General features: G+C 41.4%; 1 protein-coding gene across 10 annotated transcripts in view; it reads left to right on the top strand.

Annotated features, from left to right (window-relative positions):
• LOC129868197 (rap guanine nucleotide exchange factor 6-like) overlaps positions 1-25,310 on the top strand; it is a 195,929-nt gene that overhangs the window by 10,914 nt on the left and 159,705 nt on the right. For 9 of the 10 annotated variants that reach the window (XM_055941951.1, XM_055941946.1, XM_055941948.1 and 6 more), the window contains exons 2-4: positions 21,071-21,141; positions 21,682-21,738; positions 23,601-23,684. In XM_055941951.1, the coding sequence (XP_055797926.1) occupies positions 21,071-21,141; positions 21,682-21,738; positions 23,601-23,684 (212 nt within the window). The remainder of the gene's footprint in view (positions 1-21,070; positions 21,142-21,681; positions 21,739-23,600; positions 23,685-25,310) is intronic. The other variant, XM_055941949.1, reaches the window with a different exon arrangement.

The raw sequence follows: 25,310 nt of genomic DNA, 5'->3' as shown, positions 1-25,310 counted from the left end.
CATCACCCACACATTATTTTGTCATCTCTTGAAGGCCATTTTCAGACATTAATACCAGCAGAACACAGATAAATATTTTTAGAGGCATTGCTTCAAAACACGCGGATAAAAGACCTCACAACTTGACACGCCCACAGAATGTGCCAGATTCCAAACATTGCCTCTACTGGGATTACTGGCGATTCCTCAGAGCACTAACATGAAAGAATGAAGCTGGACCTGAACTGACTGTTTGAAGCCCTGACGCCTGCAACAAGAATGTGCCATGCACATCTCCGGCATGCCAGGAATCTCAGCTGGTTCCCTGAAGTGCCCACCCCTCAGGCTGTAAACTCATTGTGATTTTTAAGTGTTCAGCCTCAAGTGGGCAACAAGGTGGAGGGGTTAGGAAGAGGGTCAGGAGGTAAGAAGTCATGTAGGAGATTTGTTTTTAATGACCGGCTCTCTCCTCCTCTCCCCATGCCTGTCAGCTTGAGGCCGCAGCTTAAACGGATGACTTGTTTAATTGGGGTTGGCCGTTTATAGGTGTGGGAATCCAATTTTACCTATGGATTGTCTGGCATCAGCACACGTTCCACACATGTAGGAGACCTGTAGAGAATTGTTCTAATTGTGTGTTGTTGGCAATGTATCTTTGGCTTATGTTATTAAGGTGTGCCTCAAGTTGAATGCAATGTCAAGTTTAAAGTGAACTGGAATGATTTTGCTAGCTTACCTAGTCTAATTTTACAAGGTTTAGGTGATATAACCGTAGCATCGTCTATCGGGATGATTGACAGACACCGTCGATGGTGACGACATAGGCTAAACCATTCTGTCACATGACTATTTGAACTTGACTGCTGCTGTGAAGTAAAGAATGGAGTCTCGCAGCGCACAGCAGGGCAGCACACAAGTGACATTCCCAGTCATTTCAATATTCGTATTTGCTATAGCCTATTTCAATGAATGTTATATACAGAACGCTAGAGAAGCTTGGCCCCAGTGATGTACTGGGCCGTCTGCAGAAACCCTCTGTAGTGCAAACGGCCCAGTGGGACCAAGCTTCCTGCCATCGTACCCCCTGTATATTGCCTCGTTATTCTTATTGTGTTACTTTTTATTATTACTTTTTATTTTAGTCTACTTGGTAAATGTTTTCTTCTTGAACTGCGCTGTTGGTTAAGGGCTTGTAACTAAGCATTTCACGATAAAGTCTACATTTTGTTGTATTCGGCGCATGTGACAAAGTTTGATTCGATGTAGGCCAGACAGCAGATCATTTCAACATAGCAACTCAAAATGTCCAGTTAGAAAATATTGTTTCTCTATGTCGATCCATAGGTTTAAGCTTAATCCTATAATTTGTTTTTAATATATCTCGGATACTCCAGTGTTAATTTGTCAACAATAAGAAAAATACTCAACTACCTATTTTTCCTGACTAAAACTATGACGATAACGAGACGAGATGCCATTGGGAAAAAAACAATAACTATTACAAATTACTTTTCATTTTAGTCGACAGAAATGTGACGAGAATTCTAACTAAGACTAATGGACATTTTGATTTGACATGAAGCTCCTTTTTATCCGTTTTGTCCAGTCCTCCAGTCCTATGCAGAGTATTTCATGCAATCCTCTCATTGGCAGAATTGACATCTTTCAGTTGCGCTATCTGATATGCCCGGCTCTCCCACACAGTTTACAGGCGGTCACTTCAGTCACTGATTCGAAGCCAGGGCACTTGACTTGTAACTAACCTCAACTAGAAACAATGTTTACTCTCTTTAATATAACCTCATTTTGCTTTGCTTAAATCAAAGCTCCATTTTCCCATGTGCGCTGTTATTTATTCATCTGTGTTGCTGCTCTTGCGCCGCGGTCTGCAAATGTGAGTTGCGTTTGCTTTTTTCCAGTGAGGAAAAACAAATGTTATTTGTTGAATATTAGAAATACAGTAATACTTTTTTTTCTTTCAAGGAAATCACCAATATTTACCCCCTTGACAGTTATGATGGGGAGAAAATCAGTGCTGTAAATTGTTTAACCTGTAGCCAAGACTTTATACCCTATATGGTTAATTATGGCTGGCATTGGTTACAATCTGCCACAATATCTATGTTGATATAAGCTATACAAGGTGAAAGTAGGCCATGTCCAACTAGGCCATCTGCATTTACACATGACGGAAGTTAGATGTAGTATAAATATTGATTATTTAGTAGAAAAAAATGTATCGACTTATGTGACTAAAATGGCTGTGACTAAAATTGTCATGTTTTGATCAATTGATAATAACTAAAACTGACACTGGAGGAATTGACTAAAAGGTAAGCCTAACTGTCAAAATTACCACTGGGACATTCCTTAACATTCTTAGCTGTTTAAAAAATAAATGGCTATATTCCCAACATTTTTGTGGCCATCTTTCTGCAATTTTGCAATTTCCTGCAATTCTACAAATGTTTCCATGGGGAGGGCCATGAGAGAAAATCGGTCTCCTCACAAACATCTGTAGCGTTCGAACGGTTTGCCCTACTTGTGGAGAGACGTTCACGAACACAATGGTGTTTTTATTTTGCTCTACAACCCCCACAAGTGGTACTCGTCTGAAGGTGACCAATACAAACAAATGTGAAGTACGGAGGTAGTTTAGTGCCCAAAAAACATATTTCCTGAGCTTTCTTATGTCTCCGAGATTTAGGACAGACGCTTCAAAACCCTATTCCTTAGGATTTCTTTTTTGTTGACATTTATGAATGTGTTACTCATTGTGTTTATATAGGCTACAGTAGTAGAGGGCAAATTCAATATTTTATCAAATACATAAAAAAATTGTTGATACCTAAAAGGTCCTAAAATTCTAAATCAAATAGCTAAATGAACCCTCCCCCAACAGACTTTTAGAGGTTAAATATAGTTTTCTGCAATTCTACCTATTTTGCCATAGCATAAGAACACAGCATACACAATCTGAGTGACTCAAAAATAACATAAGTCAGGGAGAATAAAAAATTATTTTATTTAGGTGGTTGTTAGTTATCAAAGATCTTAAATATATGTTAGTGTGGTGGCAATGATATAGGTAAAAACATAAGGTAGCCATGGGACTAATAATGAGAGAAGACAAACAATATCAATAGCCTATAGAAACATTTTAATGCCAAGTTTGTAATTAAGATTAAGCTTAAAATGATCCATACGGTGGGAAAATGCAAGGTTGAAAACCAAATGGCCAATAATAACCTATCCTCCGACTAGGCCTAACCATAAAAGCTTTAAGACAAGGTAAAGTTATGAACAGTAGCTTATTTCCCAAATATTCTAGCCTAAGAAGGTGTCCTAATGTTGCTGCTGTAAAAATGAAGAAGAATGAAAGTCTACAGCATAGACTATTCTCAATCACAGCTTTATGAGAGATCCAACAAACCATAATATTTACTATTTTATAAGGCAAATAAAAATAATCATTAGCCAATTCTGAAGACTATAGACAGGTTATACATCACAGGATAGATAGAAGCAAACTCACTAAGGTAAAACATCCTGTTGCTCATCAGACTGTCTATGCTCCATTGTGCGTGCCACACACAACCTTTTCCATGATGAAGTTCCACCAGAAAGGAATATTAGAAAAGATTTGCCTGCACTTAGCGTCTCTGCCCCGGCTTTCATCAACAGGGTAGCCTAGTGGTTAGAGCGTTGGACTAGTAACCGGAAGGTTGCAAGTTCAAATCCCCGAGCTGACAAGGTACAAATCTGTCGTTCTGCCCCTGAACAGGCAGTTAACCCACTGTTCCTAGGCCGTCATTGAAAATAAGAATTTGTTCTTAACTGACTTGCCTAGTTAAATAAAGGTAAAAAAAACAAAAACATTATCTTTCATCATGATTCATCCTGTTGTAGCATTCATGTACCATCATATCAATTTTTTGGGGGTACATATTCACGATAGGACAGCGTCTGACATTGCCCAACCCTAAACCCAACTACAGCATGTTCAGACGTATTGTGAAAGTCCACACACATATCTGTCCGCCTGCCCTTTGACACATAGTCAAGGACTACTTACACTCATTTATTGCCCAATGTTTGTTACCATTTCATCCTGTTCTTATCAGACAACAGCAGCACACACTAACAGCAGCCAGCGGCATGCTTTGTCTCTCCTGGCTCAGAGGCTCTGCACATGCTGTGTGAGTTCAGGTCTGTTACAGGCCTCCACTGGGCTCCTGTCACACTGGAGCTCATTGTAATCACCTCCACCCCCTCCTTGTCTAGTTGAAGGGCTGCTGGACGGCAGCAGCAGGGAGGGTCATGTGCATTCCATTGAGGTCTTATTATATATATATTTTTAATTTAACCTTTTTTCAACTAGGCAAGTCGGTTAAGAACAAGTTCTTATTTACAATGACTGCCTACCCCTGCCAAACCCGGACGACGCCGGGCCAATTGTGAGCCGCCCTACGGGACTCCCAATCACTGCCGAATGTGATTCAGCATGGATTCAAACCAGGGACTGTAGTGACGCCTCTTGCACTGAGATGCAGTGCCGTAGACCGCTGTGCCACTCCGGAGCCCTATGCGCTCGACCTGTTGCTATGGGCCACATAGAGCGTGTGAAATTATAAATGTGGAAAAGATAATTTACCTATTTTTAAATAATATTATCTCTGAGATAACAATCACCCTAAAAAACTGGATAGGGAGAATTGAAAATTCCCAAAACAATGAATTTAGCAATATTCATTTTGTTATCATGTTTGAGCAAAAGAACACAGCATTATCCATGGTAAAATGCATAGAATTATGGGGAACTAGCTTTTCAAACAGCAAAATTCTCTCCGTTCCATTGCAGAATATGTTGAATTGCAGGAAATAAGCGTTAAAACTGCAACGTTTTCTCTCAGCTGCATGGCAAAATGTATAGAACTGTAGGAAATTTGCTTTAAAATTGCAAAATTAAATCTTAGCGCAATGGAGGAGAAAACCCTGTTCTTAGTGGTTAAACTTCTATCAGTCCTGCTCGGGGAATGTTTTGTGTGGGACTGGAAACAAAAGGGCAGCAGGCTACAGAAGCACTCAAGTTCAATCTGTTGCTTAGTGTGTTCCTTCTCAGTACACCAAAGGCTGTCCCCCTGATAAGATGCCATTCCCCCGGGGCTACAGACATGTTAATGCTGCCGAGGTGGTAAGTGACTCTGTAGTCACCATCGTGGGAACCATGTTCAGCCAACATGCCTTCTGATTTCCCATGATGCAAATGTATTCAAACCGGGGTATGTGGTTGAGGGCTTTTTCTCTATCTTTGAGCCAATCCCTGATGTGCCATCCTTTATAATATCACAGCCTTTTAAGTGTCCATTTCAGTGTATTTAATATCCGCCAGCCAATACACTGTTGTCTGGAAAATGTTACTGTACATGACTCATTGTTGCACAGCAGAGTCAGTATGTGATAAAACACTGCTTGCCTGTTGAGTTGCCTTTGACACCTAGCTAGGCTTTGCAGGCACCCTGTGGACTGAGACAAGTGAAAGCATGTAGGCCACAGCCTCACAGACCCTGCAGTTTGCCTGTCAGTGATCTATGTATTAGCCAGCTACAGTTTGTGTGTGTGTGTGTAAGCCCAGCTGCCCAGCCTCAAACATTGACTCTGGGCTGAGCTGGCAGCAGAGAGGCTACAGACTCATCTCAGTGAGCTCAACACTGTATGCCCTTTAGAACAACTACTTTGTTGTAGATGAACCACATTTTGTTTCTCCTACAAGTTGACTTCAAAGCTTGGGGATAGAGAAAGAAATTGATCCATAACATTTTGTTATTTTTAGAATATAGAGAAACCCGACAGGTTGTTCATAATTTAGATTATGACTTGGAGTTATTGGGATGCCAAAAACCTGAGGTTCCAAGTTGCTGTCATAACTTCGCTGTTCTCTTCAGTCTAAATACATTTCAAAACTTGGCTGGGTCTCTGTGAATTAGCTAGGTTACACAATGAGAACATTTTTTGGAGTTTCCATGACAACGGTAAGATTTTTAGGGCTGGCTGGTAGAGAGATGGCAGCTGTACTGTAGTGTGGTGGGTGCAGACAACTAGGATCCTCTCTTTTAGGGCTGGCTGGTAGAGAGATGGCAGCTGTACTGTAGTGTGGTGGGTGCACCCAACTAGGATCCTCTCTTTTAGGGCTGGCTGGTAGAGAGATGGCAGCTGTACTGTAGTGTGGTGGGTGCAGACAACTAGGATCCTCTCTTTTAGGGCTGGCTGGTAGAGAGATGGCAGCTGTACTGTAGTGTGGTGGGTGCAGACAACTAGGATCCTCTCTTTTAGGGCTGGCTGGTAGAGAGATGGCAGCTGTACTGTAGTGTGGTGGGTGCAGACAACTAGGATCCTCTCTTTTAGGGCTGGCTGGTAGAGAGATGGCAGCTGTACTGTAGTGTGGTGGGTGCAGACAACTAGGATCCTCTCTTTTCCATGATGCCTTATTACTAGCTGGGCTTTTTAGAAGCTCTGAGTTTTTGTTTTACAGACTTAAGAACTTGATCTAAGACCGACTTTATTTTTACTCCGTAAGGGATCGCCGGGTTGAAAGTCTGGACATCGGGGCCCGAGAAACCAGACTGCGCACTCCTAAAAGCTCCAGTATGTATGTAGGCCACTAAGGCTGGGCTAAGCACCCTTTGAATACATTAACGTTCAGTAGTATGGCAAAATGTAAGCGCTGTAGTCCTACCTGAAAGCCAAGCCTGATTTGACCCCTCGATGGAGCGCTAACAGCAGAGAGGATTACCAGAGCGCTATGGCGCTTCATGATTTCATCCCACTTAAGACCGTTGGTCATATCTGACATTACAGGCACGCATGCGTCAAACCGTTAATGGAACCTCTCTTTTTTTTTTTAAACAGAATTTAAGTCTCGACTAAGGATTGTAATTGTAGCGTACTGCTACTACAGCCTCTGGTTTTCGAGTTGTGATCTGAAATGCTCAGTTTCTCTGAACATATTGTTTTAGGGAGTTAGAGGCCATTGAGGTGAGAACGGTGGCCTAAATGGGTGCATGACTCTCTTCAGTTGGCCCTGCTCTACAGTTAGTCTACAGACTAGTTTCTGCTTGGGCGTACTCCAGGCCTCAAATAATCTGTGTTATCAAATGAGGTATAGAGAGTCACCTGTTTTTCTGTCATGTTTAAGATGCCAGTATGAAACGTGAATGTATGAAGTCCTTCAGATGTTATTTCTTTACTGTTGACAGTACGTTTTAGAAGTCTATGTAAATGGATGTTTGTTCTGCAGGCTGAATGAGTGTGTTGTAGTTTTATGTACAATGCCCTCTCTAAGGCCTACATATTGTATATTTTAATGTAGGCTTTAAATACCATTTGATCTCTATTCTATAGACAGGGTTGTGCTTCTGTAGTGAGAAAGAGCTTAGTTGTATTTTTGCGCAGGGTCATTTGAGGAGCAGGCAGCCTATGTGCCAGAAGGTGGCAGCAATACTGATCATGTTGTACATAAACAAAAGGAGATGCAATTGGATTGTAGTTCAATTATATGATCAGTTGTAATATCATTGCTGCTGTCCTTTGCTGCTTTTATATAAGGATAATGCTGTTTTTTCAAAGGTATGGGTGGTTGAAGATTTTAAAGTTCTCTAAATAAGCTTTGTTGCACAATTAAAGGTCAAATACACTGCATTTCAAACAGTTTAGAATAATCACATGAATTCAGGGCTTGTAAAATTATATGTAGGCTAAATAGAAGCCTTCCACAACCATAAGACCCACTAATAATATAATAGACTTTTATTACCTTTTTTTCCCTTCAAATAATCACTGATCTGGCTTTAAAGTCTGTCTATGAAAATGCAATTTTTGTTAAACATTTAACCAAAACCATGCACATTGTATATCCACTAATAATGACCAACTTCTTGTAGCAGGCGTTCTAGAAAATGAACACAGTACTCATAAACAATCTCTCAAGCACAAGCCCACGTGCTAGTGAGTAGCTAGCTAATCTTTATTTCAAGTCTAGCCAACCTGGATCTATTTGCTTGCTAACAAGGTAGAACTGTTATGAATGGACCTTCCTGTCCGTCTCTGTCTGTTTGAACAACAGCCTGTTCACTGTTTAGATGTTGAAATCAAGTGGCCTACCTTGATAAGAAGATACTTCTTCTTTTTCAGAATGACTTGCCAATTCCTTTAAATGTATTTTTTATGCTCATTGTACATTTATAAAACAGACTTGTCTGTGGCTAAAATGCTGCTAGTGACAGAAGCTGAGCTTTAGTTTTCCACAACATGTTAATTGATACTCTCGTTTTAATAGGGTCTGTTCTACATTTTGGGAGTTGAGACATAGAAAGGGTATCGTTATTATGGTTAAGTTCTCGTCTATTACAGTAAAATAATGTCTAAGCATTTCGGCGTCGATATGACAATTTTATTTATTTTTTGGGGACCAAACCTCAAATGCAAATAGAGTTTAAACTTTTTGTTGTCAGAGAGGAAGAAATTATCTTTTGTCTTTGTTGTGACTAGTGATGCATCGATATGACATTTTTGGCCGATACCAATAGACAATATAAAAAAATGTTGCGGCCTTTTAAGAATTCTAGTAGAGTTAAATAGTTAACACACACACATGGACGCAGCGGTCTAAGGCACTGCAACTCAGTGCAAGAGGCGTCACTACAGTCCCTGGTTATATTTCAGGCTGTATCACATCCGGCCATGATTGGGAGTCCCATAGGGTGGCGCACAATTGGCCCAGCGTTGTCCGAGTTTGGCCGCCATTGTAAATAAGAATCTGTTCTTAACTGACTTGCCTAGTTAAATAAAGGTTACACACCAGACTGACCCTAAAGTTATTTTGTTGGCATGTATGTATGTCCCCATTACCAGTAAAAGCGAATCAAAACATTTCTTTCACTTACTTGCTGTGCTGTTTCGTTGTTCATTTGTTGTTTCATTCTCAACCAGGATTTCTATGGAACGCTGTGGTGGTGTCAGAGGAAGGCCCTAAAAATTGTCCGACTCCAGCCACCCTAGTCTGTTCTCTGCTTACCGCATGGCAAGCAGTACCAGAGTGCCAACACTAGGACCAATAGGCTTTTAAACAACTTTAACCCCCAAGCCATAAGACTCCTGAACAGGTGAACAAATGGCTACTAGGACTCTTTGCACCCCCCCCCAGACTGACCCTAAAGTTATTTTGTTGGCATTTACGTATGTCCACATTACCAGTAAAACAACCAAAACCTATTTATTTCACTTACTTTCTGTGCTGTTTTGTTGTTCAGTTGTCCAGTCTCAACCAGGATTTCATCATACAGTTGAAGACGGAAGTTTACATACACTTAGGTTGGAGTCATTAACCCGTTTTTCAACCACTCCACAAACTATATTTTTGGAAAGTCGGTTAGGACATCTACTTTGTGCATGACACAAGTAATTTTTCCTACAATTTGTTTACAGACAGATTATTTCACTTATAATTCACTGTATCACAATTCCAGTGGGTCAGAAGTTTACATACACTAAGTTGAGGGCAGAACTGAAAAAGCGTGTGCGAGCAAGGAGGCCAACAAACCTGACTCAGATACACCAGCTCTGTCAGGAGGAATGGGCCAAATTCACCCAACTTATTGTGGGAAGCTTCTAGAAGGCTACCCAAAACGTTTGACCCAAGATAAACAATTTAAAGGCCATGCTACCACATACTAGTTGAGTGTGTGTAAACTTCTGACCCACTGGGACTGTGATGAAAGAAATAAAAGCTGAAATAAATCATTCTCTCTACAATTTCTGACATCTCATTCTTAAAATAAAGTGGTGATCCCAACTGACCTAAGACCGGAATTTTTTTTCAAGGATTAAATGTCAGGAATTGTGAAAAAATTAGTTTACATGTATTTGGCTGAGGTTTATGTAAACTTTGACTTCAACTGTAAATGAAAATTTATAAAAATCTAAAACTTATATTGCCATTGCCAATATGTAAAGGTAGCCTACATAAACGCAACAAATAAAAACATTGCTGCCTGCAATGTCTGGTTTGTTATCAAAAATCTTAAGTGTTTGTTGATTCAATTGGTTTCAGAATAGTAACTCCTGCTTGTGACCAGCATGTGAGGCAAGTTCTCAGATCATAGCATGCATATATAGTTTGGCGGCCTTCAGTGGAAGGAAAGGTCTTATTAACCTAAAGTTGGATATTCCAACTTAACCATGTTAACCACCTTCACATGTTTCTTAAATGTCAAGTTGTAGTCCAAAATGACACCAAGATACCTGAAGTTAGACACAACTTTCAGATTCTCCCCATTAACAAGAACATCACGTTGGGAAGAATCAAAGGATTTCTTAGAGAAGTACATACAAACAGTCTTGTTGATATTTAAATGCAGGCAAGAATTAGTCATTCATTTAGAAACATGTACCATAGCTTCAGTTAACTTGTCAACAACCAATTGTCTATTTTTTGAGTGTACATACAGTTCTGTATCATCTGCATGTTAACTTGTAGGCAAGCAAGTGGGAGATCATTTATATAGATGGTAAACAGAAGGGGGCCTAATATTGACCATTGTGGGACCCCAATGTTATAGTAAAGAGTCCGACTGAGTGTCCCTCAAAACAAACCCTTTGACTTCTGTTTGTCAGATAGGAATACATCCAACTAATGACTTCAGTGGACACATTAAGGGAGGATGGTTTGGATAGGAGGACCTCATGATTCACAGTATCAAAGGCCTTTTTAAGATCCAAAAAGACTGGCCGACTTCACCACCTATGTCCAGATTAGATTTAATGCACTCCAGAAAATAGCATTTGGCTGTTTCGGTAGAATGGTTAGTTCTGAATCCAAATTGCATTTGATGTATGGAGTTGTCCTGAATGAGGTGATCAGTCAGATGATCAGCCACCCATCTTTCAGCTACTTTTGATAGCACTGGAAGAATGCTTATAGGTCGTTAATTTTCCAACAGTGTTGGGTCACCAGATTTTAAAACATCACTGCAGCAGACTTCCAAGCATTGGGGAAGAACCCATATTTGATGGACAGATTAACTAGATGTACTATAGGGGCAATCAGAGAATATTTTTTTCAAGAATACAGTGTCTAGAACAAATAGACATATTTTGTTCTAGAGCTCCTGAAGAAGCTAATAATACTGTCCACTGCTGATGATGAGATTTCAGGAATTCTGAATATTGGTTTAATATTATCTATGGGAGTGAACTGTGGTCTTGGTTGAAAATCTCTGTACCAGTTCCCTGACAGAGTCAACAAAAACATTGTTAAAGGTGGTGGGTATGAAATTGGAGTCTTGAATTAGAATCCCATTAACCTTTAATTCAGCATTTTTTTTGTCCTTTTCAGCTCCTCTCCCTGTTTGTTGAGATTTCCTCAAATCACTTTGCCATTTCATTTTGCTTCATTGATCACTCTGCTTTTGCTTTTTTTTTTTTCTAACCAATTTATTTATCTGACGCAAATATGTCTGTCATCATTCTTACCAGACTTCAGTGCTTTTTTCAAGGAAAAATCCCGTTCTCTCATCTGCCTCAGGAGGTCCTCGTTGAACCATGGTAGGGAGGTTTTCTGTCTTGGCTTACGTTGAAATTTCTGAGTAAAAGAGGTATCCACTTTGTCACTAGCTGACAAATGTTCTGTATCCAGACTCTGGGTCTTTATTGCTTAACAGATCAGACCAGTCAATTTGACTTCTAGCTGCATCATAGTTACCCTGCTCACTTTTCTGGATTTGTTTTATCATACTGTTGCACATTTTAATATGGTTCTTAAATGTATTTGTAGTGAGCTTTCTAACCACCAATGTAACATTGTGGTCAGATATGCCAGTTAGTAAGTTACTGGACTTAATTATTCAATCAGGTCTGTTAGTAAACACCAGATCAATTTGAGTCTGAGACTGTGTTACTCTGGTTGGACCTTGTATTATTTGAGTCAGGTTGACATAATCTGTGATCTCTTGAGTTTTTTTTTCTTCTCCTGCACGTTTTTTGTTTTCCCAGTTTTATATTGAAATCGCCCATGAAGATAATCTCCTTATGATCACATTCTTTAAGCATGGCATTTAGATGGTCATAAAACAAGAACAGATGTTGGTGGTCGGTATAATCCAATAATAGTGAGAGACATATGAGGGGAGAGGAAGACCTTCAGCCCCATACATTCAAGGTCATTGGCATGTTTCCATATGATACGATTGCATTTAAAGTTATCTTTCATGTACATAAGCAATCCACCCCCTCTGCCCTTTCCCCTGTCCCTCCTGAATATCCAGGGACATTAAAGGCAGAAATAGGAGACTTTTTCAGCCACGTCTCAGAGAAACAGAAATAATCTAGTTTAGTCGTTCAATAAATGTTCTATCTGTTCAATTTTAGAAATAATGCTACGAATATTCAGATGACCTCCCAATATTCCTCTAGTCTTTAACAGTTTGAAAAAGTTTCATGGTACAATGTTTTCTAATACCCGGGTTAGGGGAACTGAGTTTCTGTCTCGAAGGCGTGTTATGTTTGTATCAAGAGTTGGCATTAAAATGAATTTATCAGCAGATTGCTCATTCTCTTGAAAAGCCATGTTAGCGACAGAAGTTATGCTCACATACACAGAATGTCCTTCTCTGAACTGGATAATATAGGTTACTCAAATATAGATTATTTCAATCCTTCATCAATGATTTTGGGCTGGATGGCAAATTAGGGGGACTTTTCTTCACTTCTCCAAGAATTACATCCTCCATATCAGCCTTTTTTCCAGCTGGTGACCTAACTCCAGACCCTGATGGGGAGCTTGGTACCCTGGGCCTGTATGTTAACTCCGGATTGTTTGAATGAGGCCAGCATTGATGTTTGGCTGCCTTTTGTATTCCCCAGAGAGCTGCACCGCCTTCGGGTCCTTATTAACCTCCAGGTTTTCTATTGGGTTATGATTGTCACTGGTCAGTCGCCACTTTCCCAGCTTCATTTTTAGCATTTTTCCTCTTATTATTCTTGTTTTTATTGCAATGAGAGGTCACTGTTGCAGACTCTGGCTCACCAGGTACCAACTCCAATGTGTCATTCACTCTGTCTTTGTTCTTGGGAGCCGAGGAATTATCCTCTTCAACCTCAGTCTCACGTTCAGCCATTTCAGCTGAGATATGTGATACGTCTGCCCTACTCATGGGGACAGGATTGTTGTCTTGCAAATAGTGTGAAAAAGTTTCCTCTATGCACTGTTGTGTAGTAAGACTACTCTACCATCTCCTGACCCCCTCTAGCGTGGGATTGTGTCAGCCAGTCCTGTCTAAGCGCAGGACCTTGTCCATCATAAAGTACTTTGATCCAGTGAGGGCCCATCTTTACAGACCGTGTTATGGGAATGATGGGTGCTGCTTCAACATATACAAAACCATCTCCATTGGAGCAGTTTGTAAGTTGACCCTTGTATCTTATCATGCGCCTCTTCACTCTCCCCACCACCTGACATCCAGCTTTAGACAGGAACTCAGTCACAACACTATCATCTGCTGATTCAGGTAGTTCTTTAATGAATGGAGTTCTGGTCAGCGACGCGTGACTTCAAACTGAACAGATGATTCTCTTTTAACACAACATGATTTCCTCTGACTGTTATTCCTCTGATCAGAAGCTTTGCCCTTTCTTCCTTACTGAGAATATATATGCCCCAGAGTGCACATACCCTCTGTACTGACCTCAAGTGGTTTGGATGAATTTCCTGTATGAGAGACTGTGGTAGAGCTCCTCCTTAACGGGGTTGGCTATGACCTCCTCCTTTGTCAGGATTTCTCTCTCCGTGATAGAGGTCAAACAGTCTCCTTTGGGGCATTTCCACCCACAACCTTGCTCCAGGTCTTTAGTCTGATCGATGACTGAAAGGGAGCATACTTGTTTTTGGTCTTGGGATTGTTAGCCTGTACGTAAAATGAATGAATGCATGCATGAATAAGTCGCTTTGGATGAAAGCGTCTGCTAAATTGTTGGACCAAGTGGCGCAGCGGCCTAAGGTACTGTATCGCAGTGCTAGAGGCGTCACTACAGACCCAGGTGTGATCCTGGGCTGTATCACAACCAGCTGTGATTGGAAGTCCCATATGCCGGAGCAGCATCGTCCGGGTTAGGGGAGGGTTTGGCCGGGGTAGGCCGTCATTGTAAATAAGAATTTGTTCTTAACTGACTTGCCTAGTTAAATAAGAAGTATTATTATTATTATTATTATTGGGTAGGGTGGGCTCCCTGGAACGGAGGCCAGTTGTAGACCTTAGCCTATAGACCATCAGTGTTTTTAAATCTAGGCGACCATTGACTTGACCTTGCCCCCCAGTGAGAGGATGCTCCTAGCGGTGCCTACATATTGAGTGGATGCCTCTCTGGGCCACATTGACTGTAAGAGACTGTCTGGTCTGAATTGAACACACTACTGGCCTCCGTCACATCCTGCCCCGGCCGGCCCCACACTGCACTCACTGTCTGTGTCCCAAATGGCATCCCATTCCCTATATAGTGCACTACAGTGCTCTATGGGCCCTGATCAAAAGTAGTGCACCACATTTTGGAATGCAACCCCTGCGCTCCCCCGGCCGACTCACCTGGTCTCAGGAAGAATAATACAGTTTTAGTAGCTTGAGAGCCATCAGTATACTACAGTATGCTGCTGCTGCCAGTGTTTTCATGAGTTGTCTTATTCCTCCGAGTTGAAAGTGGGGCAGGCCTAGAACTATTTCCTACAGACAGTGCTGCAAATGAATCGTACTTTAGCGTGTGTTTTCAGGCCATTGTTTGGCATCTTCATATCCAATTCATTGGGGCTTGTTTTTTAAAGCCAGGTGGATGAAGAGGTCTATTTTTCAAAATGAGGTAATATAGTCTGTGAAAGTAGTTGAGGCTGGCCTGTAAATCTGTTATCATATGGGTTATAGGAAGAAGACTGTGGCTGAGTACTTCTCCCAGCGGTTTCCTGGAAGACACCCTTAAGGAACACAGACAGATGACTCATCTTAGTAGATACCACATGGTCAGGAGATAGGCCTAGCCCAACATGTAAAGAATAGCAAACCTTAGTTCAGCCCTGTCTGGAATCAGTACATTTCTATCAAAATGTATTGGCCGCGTACACAGATATTATCGCAGGTGCAGCGAAATGCTTGCTAATTGACAACTGTATGAACAGAATGTGAATAGAAAAGGTGTGTACAGCAGTAGTTGTATAGGATGAGCCATGACTAGAATACAGTATCTATACATTGAACAAAAATAAATGAAACATGCAACAATTTAAAATATTTAACTGAGTTACAGTTCATATAAGGAAATGAATCAGTCAATTGAAATAAATTGGGCCTTAATATATGCATTTCACGACTGGGAATACAGATATGCATCTGTTGGTCACAGATACGGTAGGGTAGCCTGCCTGCCGTAGTGGTTAGAGTGTTGGACTAGTAACGAAAGGTTGCAAGATCTAATCCCCGAGCTGACAAGGTAAAAATCTGTTGTTCTGCCCCTGAACAAGGCAGTTAATCCACTGTTCTTGGCTGTCATTGAAAATAAGAATTTGTTCTTAACTGACTTACCTAGGTAAATAAAGGTAAAATAAGGTGTGGATCACAAAGCCAGTCAGAATCTGGTGGGACCACCATTTGCCTCGTGCAGCGTGACATGTCTCCTTCGCGTAGAGTTGATCAGGCTGTTGATTGTGGAATGTTTTCCCCCTTCAATGGCTGTGCGAATTTGCTGGATATTGGCAGGAACTGGAACATGCACGTCAATCCAGAGCATCCCGCACATGGGTGACATGTCTGGTGAGAATGCAAGTCATGGAAGAATTGGGACATTTCCAGCTTCCAGTAATTGTGTACAGATCCTTGCGACATGGGGCTTTTAAGATAATGGGCCTCAGGATCTCGTCATGGTGTCTCTGCATTCACGTTGCCAATTGTGTTCGGTGTTCGTTGTCCGTAGCTTATGCTGGCCCATACCATAACCCAACTGCCACCATGGAGCAACATTGACATCAGCAAACCGTTCGCCCATACAATGCCATACACATTGTCTGCCATCTGACCGGTACAGTTGAAACCGGGATTCATCCGTGAAGAGCACACTTCTCCAGTGTGCCAGAGGCCATCAAAGGTGAGCAGTTTCCCACTGAAGTCGGTTACGCACCGAACTCCAGTGAGGTCAAAACCCTCGTGAAAATGATGAGCACGTAGATGAGCTTCCCTGAGACGGTTTTTGACAGTTTTAACAGAAATGTTTCATTGTGGAAACCCACAGTTTCATCAGCTGTCTGGGTGGCTGGTCTCAGACGATCCCGCATGTGAAGAAGCCGGATGTGGTCCTGGGCTGGCGTGGTTATACGTGGTCTGCGGTTTTGAGGGCAGTTGGACGTACTGCCAGATTCTCTAAAACAATGTTGGAGGTGGCTTATGGTAGAGAAATGAACATTCAATGATCTGGCAAAAGCTCTGGTGGACATTCCTGCAGTCAGTATGCCAATTGCACGCTCCCTCAACTTGAGACATCTATGGCATTGTGTTGTGACAAAAGTGCACATTTTTGTGGCCTTTTATTGTCCCCAGCACAATGTACTCCTGTGTAATGATTATTCTGCTCACTAACAAGGATGTAAACAACATTTGAGAGTAAGCTTTTTGTGCATATGGAACATTTCTGGGATCTTTTATTTCAGTTCATGAAACATTGGACCAACGCGTTGTGTTTATTTCTGTGGGTAAAACGGAATGTGAACTTTATTAAAGTGACCCGTGTTCAATGACTGGAATACAGTATATACACTGAGTATACTAAGCATTAGGAACACCTTCACTATATTGAGTTGTACCCCTATTTTAAATCAAATTGACACCGGCCAATTGTTAGGGAGAAGAAAATAAATACCGTGTGTTTATTTTTATTAGATGTTATGATTCTTATCACACACAGTCAACAGATACGCAGCCTAGTTTGAGTGAGAAATATGTCAGACAGTGCGAGAGTTGCTGCTACAGCTGTTCTTGCTGCTGGAGTGAAACTTGCGTCTATAATCCCAATCATAATGCAAGAATTGTTAATGCAATCATATGTTAAACAATTTTGATGGCCACGAAAAATAGCATTTTTTTTTTCTCTTCAGGGAATTAAAACGCGATACCCATCTGCCATTCAAGTGGTTAGGCAAAGTGTGAAACCCAGGGTTGAAAGTAAGGCAGTACGATCCAGTACGGCGTCCTGGAAAAATAAAAAAGTGGGTGTACACAGTACTGCCAAAAAAGAGGTTATTACACCATTATTTAACATTACCGCATGTCTTTTGGTTATCAAAATGCTTAACTTAATTAATCAAAACAGTAGCCTATCTTATTGGCACCAGCGGAGAACATCGGCCATATCCCCAGTGAGTAAGAAGCCAATGATCCTCTGTCGCCAAATCATGATATCTGATGTAGAACATCGGCCATATCCCCAGTGAGGTGCATATTCACTGTCGTCATCATAGGGTCAGTGACACTTTCGTTGGTTTTTGAACACTAATTTCCTCCTCCAGGTTAGATGGACGTCATATTGTATTTGTGTCCCACCTTTTCATACGCCGATTATACGGATCAGACTACATAGTTTTTATTGATCTGTTTGTCAGAGTCAGCAGAGTAGGCTACCTTGTAATTTTTGTTGTAGGCCTATTTATTTGAATTTTTTTATGCGTGAGTGCGCTTGTGTGTCCCGTACCGGTAAGAAATGAAATCTACTTTCACCCCTGGTGAAATGTAACGTTTTAATTCATAGTATGAGGCATGTCTTACCTTGCTTCAGAGTAGCAGAGACAAAATCTGTTTCTTTAACAGAATGACAAGCTGACCAATAGAATAGATACACGTTACTATGGGGGATAGTAGATTGACAGGCTAATGATGTTGGTTGTTACTAGTCTTGTTGGCTGAGCTTTAGTAAATAGGGACAGTTATTGTAACATCTTCAAAGTGTGTGTTGGAATTCGGTAAGAACCACGCACACAGTTGCCTGTTGTGTTAAGGTGAATTACCATCATCTAAATGTGATTTCTGACAGTATGAACACCGTGGGTGGACGCCCTAATCAGGTTTATGCACCGAATGCATATGGGTTTGGTACATTTCTCAAATGTCCGTAGCTACATTCTCCTAACAAAAACTCTGGTTGACTCCCTCCACATGTTCTTAGTGATTTCCCGTTGTTTGAAGTAGGAGTATAGAGTGCCAGACAGACAGTCAGATGGTTCTGGCCTCTGGTTTTCAGAGGAAGTGTTAGCAGGAGGAGGAGCCCAGACTGGCATGGCTTTAATCTGTTGTTACTTATGGTTAAACCCTTCTGCACACATCCAGGAGGCCGAAACACACACACACACACACACACACACACACACACACACACACACACACACACACACACACACACACACACACACACACACACACACACACACACACACACACCTCCCTTTGTTTCTCCCCGTTCCAGCATTGCCTGGTTTTCCTCTTGTAGCAGGTTTTCTGCATGATCCCTCCATTTACTGATTGAGACATGATTTTAGTGTATGACTCACTCACACATTCTGTGACTGGTTTAGCAAATACCCTCTGATTTCCACAGAGACAAAATGCAGAGGTTCAATGTTATATTGAATTGGTCCCTCAGCAGTCTCAGCTAACTAACACTTGCTGTTTTGCTGCCACACACATCAGCGTGTGGGTACACGTGCGTGGGTACACGTGCGTGGGTACACGTGCGTGGGCACTTCCGCTTGCCTGAAGCCACTGAGGCATGTGCTCCACCTGTTAATGCTAGTTGCCCATGGGCTCAATAGCTCCTCTGTCTTGCCATACCATATGTCTACATGGAAGTTTTCACATGCATTCTTCAGGCGATCTGCTCTTAATGTTTGAACAGCTGTGTTTGATATGACTATGTTAAGGACATTGTGTGTCAGTGAGTGTTTGTGTTGGTCTGGATTAACAGTGTTAATTTGATAGGAAGTGTTTTTTTACACGACGGGTCTACAGTAAACTCCTCAATGAAAATAGATGTTTGCACGTGCCCTTGGTCTGGTTCGTTTAGAGCTGAGTTGATACAATCAAATGTAGAATGGTTCCTTTATTCTGTAGATAACCAGCCAGGCTTGCATTTAAAGAGTGCTGTGCTCCTCTGATATAAAATGGCTGTGTGTCGCCTTGTTTGTTTTTGCCTCGTGTTGTATTGTGGAAAAGGGTTGTTTGACCGTAATCTGTTAATCCATACAAATCCTCCAGTGTTTGTTTGATTCAGACCTTTGGTCAGCCCTGACTGAGGGCCTGTGTGCCCAAACATTTACACAGTCGTTCAATACATATCTGGGAGTATTAAGTCTATAGCAGGGATCGTCAGCTAGATTCAGCCGCGGTCTGATATTTATTTTTTCTTGTGCGGATGTTCGGAAGGCCGGAACATAATAACTAATAATTTGTAGACTGCAAATTGACCGCAAGAAGCCCAAACACATATGTTTGCTAAAACAATAATCATTTCAAACCTTGTTTCCATTTGTATACGATCACATCTCTCTATTTTGCGTGGGAATAGTTGGGAACAGATTTCTTGAATTAAAATTTCCTGGTGTTTTTACAGTCTCATGTCCAACAATACATTTTTTTTTCTTTTTTTTACAATGTAAAATATTTTTGCTCAGAAAACTTGGGGGGGGGGGGGGGGGGCAAATAAAACCACCTGTAGGCCAAATTCGGGCTATTAGCTAGGTTGCCACTTGTTGTATGCCTATTGAAATTGAACTTCAGTTCATGAAAATAAATAGCTAGCCAGCTACTTATCCCTGTTTCCCGGAGCTAATGTTATAAGCAGCCTGCTAGCGTCATCTGGCTAGTGAGGCTTGACCGGACAAGGTTATGTGTTGTAAAGCTAGCCACAATAAGGATGCGGCACAATAGTGGAATTTGCGGTTTGCCTTCAAAATAAAAGCATGTTATTGACAGTGACGCAAATGAATACATAGTAGAATTATGGCATACTTTTATTTTGAAGGCTAACCGCATAGTCCACCAAAAAAATTTGCCACGCAAAGACACAAACAGCATTCCGTAGAATGAAACGACTGAACAAATGAACAGCACAGCAAGTAAGTGAAATAAATAGGGTTTGGTTGTTTTACTGGTAATGGGGACATATGTAAATCCAACAAAATAACTTTTTGGTGTGTGTGTGTAACTAGCCAAGTGTGTTAAGAACAAATTCTTACTTACAATGAAGGCCCGGACGACGCTGGGCCAGTTGTGCGCTGCCCTATGGGACTCCCAATCACGGCCGGATGTGATACAGCCTGGATTCGAACCAGGGACTGTAGTGATGCCTCTTGCACTGAAATGTAGTGCCTTATGTCTGTGTTAACTATTTAACTGTACTAGACGGCCGCAACATTTTTAAATATCGGTATCGTTGTTTGTTTTTTTGCAAGGAAAATATCTCGTATCGGCCAAAAATGTCATATCGGTGCATCACTAGTATACAGTTCCTGCTTTAGAGTAGGAAGACCTTTTTTTTTTTTTTTATCGTCTCATCGCTGCAACTCCCCAACGGGCTTGGGAGGCGAAGGTGGAGTCATGCGTCCTCCGAAACATGACCCGCCAAACCCTGCTTCTTAACACCCGCCAGCTTAACCTGGAAGCCAGCCTCACCAATGTGTCGGAGCAAACACTGTCCACCTGATGACTGAGGTCAGCCTGCAGGTGCCCGGCCTGCCACCAGGTGTCGCTAGAGGGCGATGAATGCAGCCCTATGGGACGGCCGGTTGTGGTACAGCCCTGGATCGTACCCAGGTCTGTAGGGAAGCCTCTAGCACTGCGAAGCAATGACTGCTGCGCCACTCGGGAGGCCCTAGGGAGACCGTTTGGTAAACCAACCACAGTGACCAGACCTGAGCTGCATTTTCAATTGCTTGCCCTACATTCTAAACCAACCTGTGTTGCCTTGCCTCAGTTTGAGGAGAGATGTCTGTCTGAACCGGTTGTCTTGTCTCCTCCAGGACTTGCACACTATTTACTGTCACTTCTACCACATGGATGTCCTGTCCCACCTCAGGGAGCACCAGCTCAGGTCAGATTCACCTCCCCGTTCATCCATTACACCGGCCACTCACCCTACTTAAGCTCCATACACCAGGGCCTGTATTCATAAAGCAGCTCAGAGTAGGAGTGCTGATCTAAGATCAGGTTGGCCTTTTTAAAACCTAATGAATGAGATTAGACTATGCTATATGGACAAGGGTGGCCTGATTCTAGATCAACACTCCTATTATGTGTTTATTATGAATACAGACATAGGAGGTGGAGCTACAACTAGTGTCTGAGTCATCCACATGGCATCCTGCACAATCTCCTGTGCATACATAGGACAGAGATGACTAACACACACTGGAGCCGGTGTGTAGGCCAGGCCATGCAGTCATACACCTCTGAGACTGGCCCTGACATTCACCACAACCATTCCACATCACCAACATTCAGATATGAGAGCTGTCAGTCTGGTTGTGATAATGTATGAACTGGTAAGGTCTGAACTGATAACGTCTTCTAATGTATGAAACTGATCATGTATGAACTGATCGTGTCTGAAACTTGTTTTGTTGTTGTGCAGGTCAATGAGTACCTCAGCCAGGTATGAGAGACACGAAGCTAACCACATCCTGTTCTAGTAAGTCACACACACACACACACACACACACACACACACACACACACACACACACACACACACACACACACACACACACACACACACACACACACACACACACACACAAAACCCTAAACATCTGCTTGGCTTCTCTTACAGAGCACTGTTTTCCTCTTCTGTCTGCTGCATGGTTTTCTTGTCATGTAACTGTTGTGTTCTCTGTGTTTTACCATTGTTGTTACTACTAAAGACTCCTCACACTTCAAAGAATTGATCTGTGTCAGGACATAACAGCAGACTTTTGTCTCTTTAGTCTTGAAAGAAAGTCATAACGGCCTCTCTTCTGCTCCACTGCATAGAGTTAAGCTGTGTTATGGAAAGAGGGGGAGCGGGAGAAAGGCATACTCTTCATATCCAACATTGTGTTGATGTATTACTCCTTTCATTGGAATCACATTAAACTCAGTAGTTGAACTTTTGATTGGAAAAAAAATCTCCCCATGCTTACACACACACACCCTTTCCCCACTCAGTACCATGCTCAGACACCGTCGGAATCAATCGGCCTGGTCCAATTAGGCACAGAGAACATAGACATTATAGTACCTACTTGGAGGTATTAAACAGCCTTTGAAAACAATCAGGATTCCTCATGAAACACTAATGCCACTTAACCATGTGAACCTCCATGCAACCCATGTACAGTGTATTCAGGCCCCTTCACTCTTTCCACATTTTGTTACGTTAGTCTTATTCTAAAATTGATTTAAATAGTTCCCCCCCCCCCTCAATCTACACACACTACCCAATAATGACAAAGCTCAAACAGGTTTTTAGAATATGTATTAAAAAAAACAATTGTGCACAATTTTTGTGAGTTGAGCCTTTTGTTCGTATGGAAAATTTCTAGGATCTTTTATTTCAGCTCATGAAACATGGGACCAACACTTTACATGTTGCGTTTATATTTTTGTTCAGTGTATTTAGCTATTAAATGATTTGGTCAAGCAATTCTGCTTTTTAGCTATAAGATAAACACAGCTATCCTGTGTAATACTTGTCACAGTTGAAGAGAGGATGTTCTCAGCTTTGTGCAGGTATGTTTTGTTTCTCAGCCGTCTTATTTTACAACCAAGATATTGATATGCATTTGCGATACAGAGCGTACGAAATGAGCGTTGGCCTCTGCGAGCACATCGGCCTCAGTGGGTATTAGGCTATGACGGCAATGTTTTTTTAGGACATTAATAATGAGGTTACTGTTAGATGAAAACATGGCTACGTCCTGTGAAAAATGTCTTTGGAGGTAGTGATTTAGCTAATGTGTTTTGAATTTCCACTTACCCAGCTGGTGAATTAGCTCCAAATTTATTAGTGCACGTAAAGATGTTAGCAAATTAATCTCTATTTAACAAAAAATATTGAGTCCTATTTTAACAGTAAAATATAACAATTGCTGTATTAGGTTGTGGTGGACATCGACATGTCTTGAATCATGCATTCCTGCTTAGATGAAACAAGTTGAATACCATTTCAGTAGTCTATTGCACTTCTTTATTTAAGCACTGTGAATGTCATTAGAAGCCTACTCACTTTTTCTATTAGTGACGGCGTGAAGAATCATGGGAATATTAGGAGGCTTGTGGCGCACACGCAGACCTCAAAATTGGTATTAAGTGGCATTAAATTCAACTTGATGGCAACATTGAAGACTAGTTTGTAGGGCCCATAGTTTTTCCTGGCTAGATCACATGGCGAGGAAAAACTCCGGTCCTTCCTTTTTAAAGTATGATGCATGTGATGTCACCATGCAGACGTGTCCATAAACAGCACTATGTAGACTAACACAATGTCCCTTGTTATCTTGTCTCCGTCTACAGCCCAGACAGCATCTCCACATGCTGGTACACCCTCCTGTCCGGTTCAGTTATCCTCAAGGACCACATGTACTTGGCCAGATGCTGGTAGGTTACATCTATGTTCCATTTATCAGCACAGAGCCCTTCACCAGGGTTGGGTAGTAAAGGATTACATGTAACTCATTTTAAATACATTACATTACCAGCAAAAACAAATACTTTTTAAACTAGATGATTACTTCTAGGATTACATTTAAAGTCACAAAGGATGTTTGAGAACATTATTTGACACCTTTGTTTTCTCAATGGCATTCAAATCAGCATTGAAAAATTCTAGTTTGTTCCACCTGAGTGAGTCTGACAACAAGTCAGAGATCACTATGACGACACACCAAATGTGTTTGATGGATCGCAGGAATAGGCTACAGTCCCAGCTAGGTCTCCCCATGGTGCAACTGCTGTTGGCATCCAAAGATTATACAACTTGAATAAACGCTTGGAGGTAAGGATGACAGCAGTAGTGTAGCCTACGGGTGATACTGATGGTTGAATTGAAGTTTAAGCTGCCTATCAATCATTGTTTTTGTGCTCCTGCAACAGCTGCATAGTGGGGTTCCTAGCCTATGGAGTAAAAGTTTGAGGGAGTTCCTTCCTTTTTAAACTCCTCTGTTGTACCACATTTACATGCTAGTCATATAGCAGATGCTCTTATCCAGAGTGACTTACAGTTAGTGCATTCATCTTAAGATAGCTAGGTGGGACAACCACATTTCATAGGCATAGTAAGTACACTTTTCCTCCAAAGTAGTTATCAGCAAAGTCAGAGCTAGAAGGGGGGGGGGGGGTCAAGTACAAGTGTTGGTTCAGGAAAGTTTTTGTGCTCGATACTGTCAAACTAGTATAATTTAAGAAGACAACGAGTGGGGCTTTTATTGCTGATTTTTCTTTTTTCTTTTTTTAATGTCCATAGGCCTAACGGACTCAAGCTTGCACACAAACGTAAACAGTGGGCCTAAAGAAAATTTTGTATATCACATTAATTTTTCACACACAAATAGCACTTTTCGGTAGTGCTCAAAGCATGCCATTCCGTGAGAGCAGCATTTCTTTTTCAAATCGAAGCAATTAGCCCAATCAGTCCTCCATGACAAGAAAATCATAAACAACAGAGTAGGCTAATAAGTCCTTAGTTTTTGGGTTATACTCTGGTAAAACTATTGGGCTAATCTATTTATCCATATTTCGAAGTCCTATTAAAGAAGATCAAGGGATATTATATTATGTGGAATGACTGGAAATCTGACAGACTTTGGTTTTTAATGTAAAGATATAGTCTAATCGTATTATCTGTAGGAGAAAGCAATGGGTTAGAAGAAGCCTACATAACCAACCCATAAAATAAAATGCAACATCCATTTATGGCCAGCTATGTGAACTCAAATTTATCCTGAAATAGATGTCATTCAATTGGTAATATACATTTTTGTCTTCTAATGCCTCTTCAACTGAAACTAATCAGATTACATTACTGAGTTGGGGTAATCCAAAAGTAACATTACTGATTACAATTTTGGACAGGTAACTAGTAACTAACGGATTACATTTAGAAAGTAACCTACCCAACCTTGCTCTTCAGACAGACTGGGAGGGATACAGATAAGGAGAGGGCGGTAGCGTCCCAAATGGCACCCTATTCCCTATATAATGCACTACTTTTGACCAGGTTCCATA

This window comes from Salvelinus fontinalis, chromosome 13 (assembly GCF_029448725.1).
Source record: "Salvelinus fontinalis isolate EN_2023a chromosome 13, ASM2944872v1, whole genome shotgun sequence".
Taxonomy (NCBI): Eukaryota; Metazoa; Chordata; class Actinopteri; order Salmoniformes; family Salmonidae; genus Salvelinus; species Salvelinus fontinalis.
This window is presented reverse-complemented; position numbering and strand designations above follow the sequence as displayed.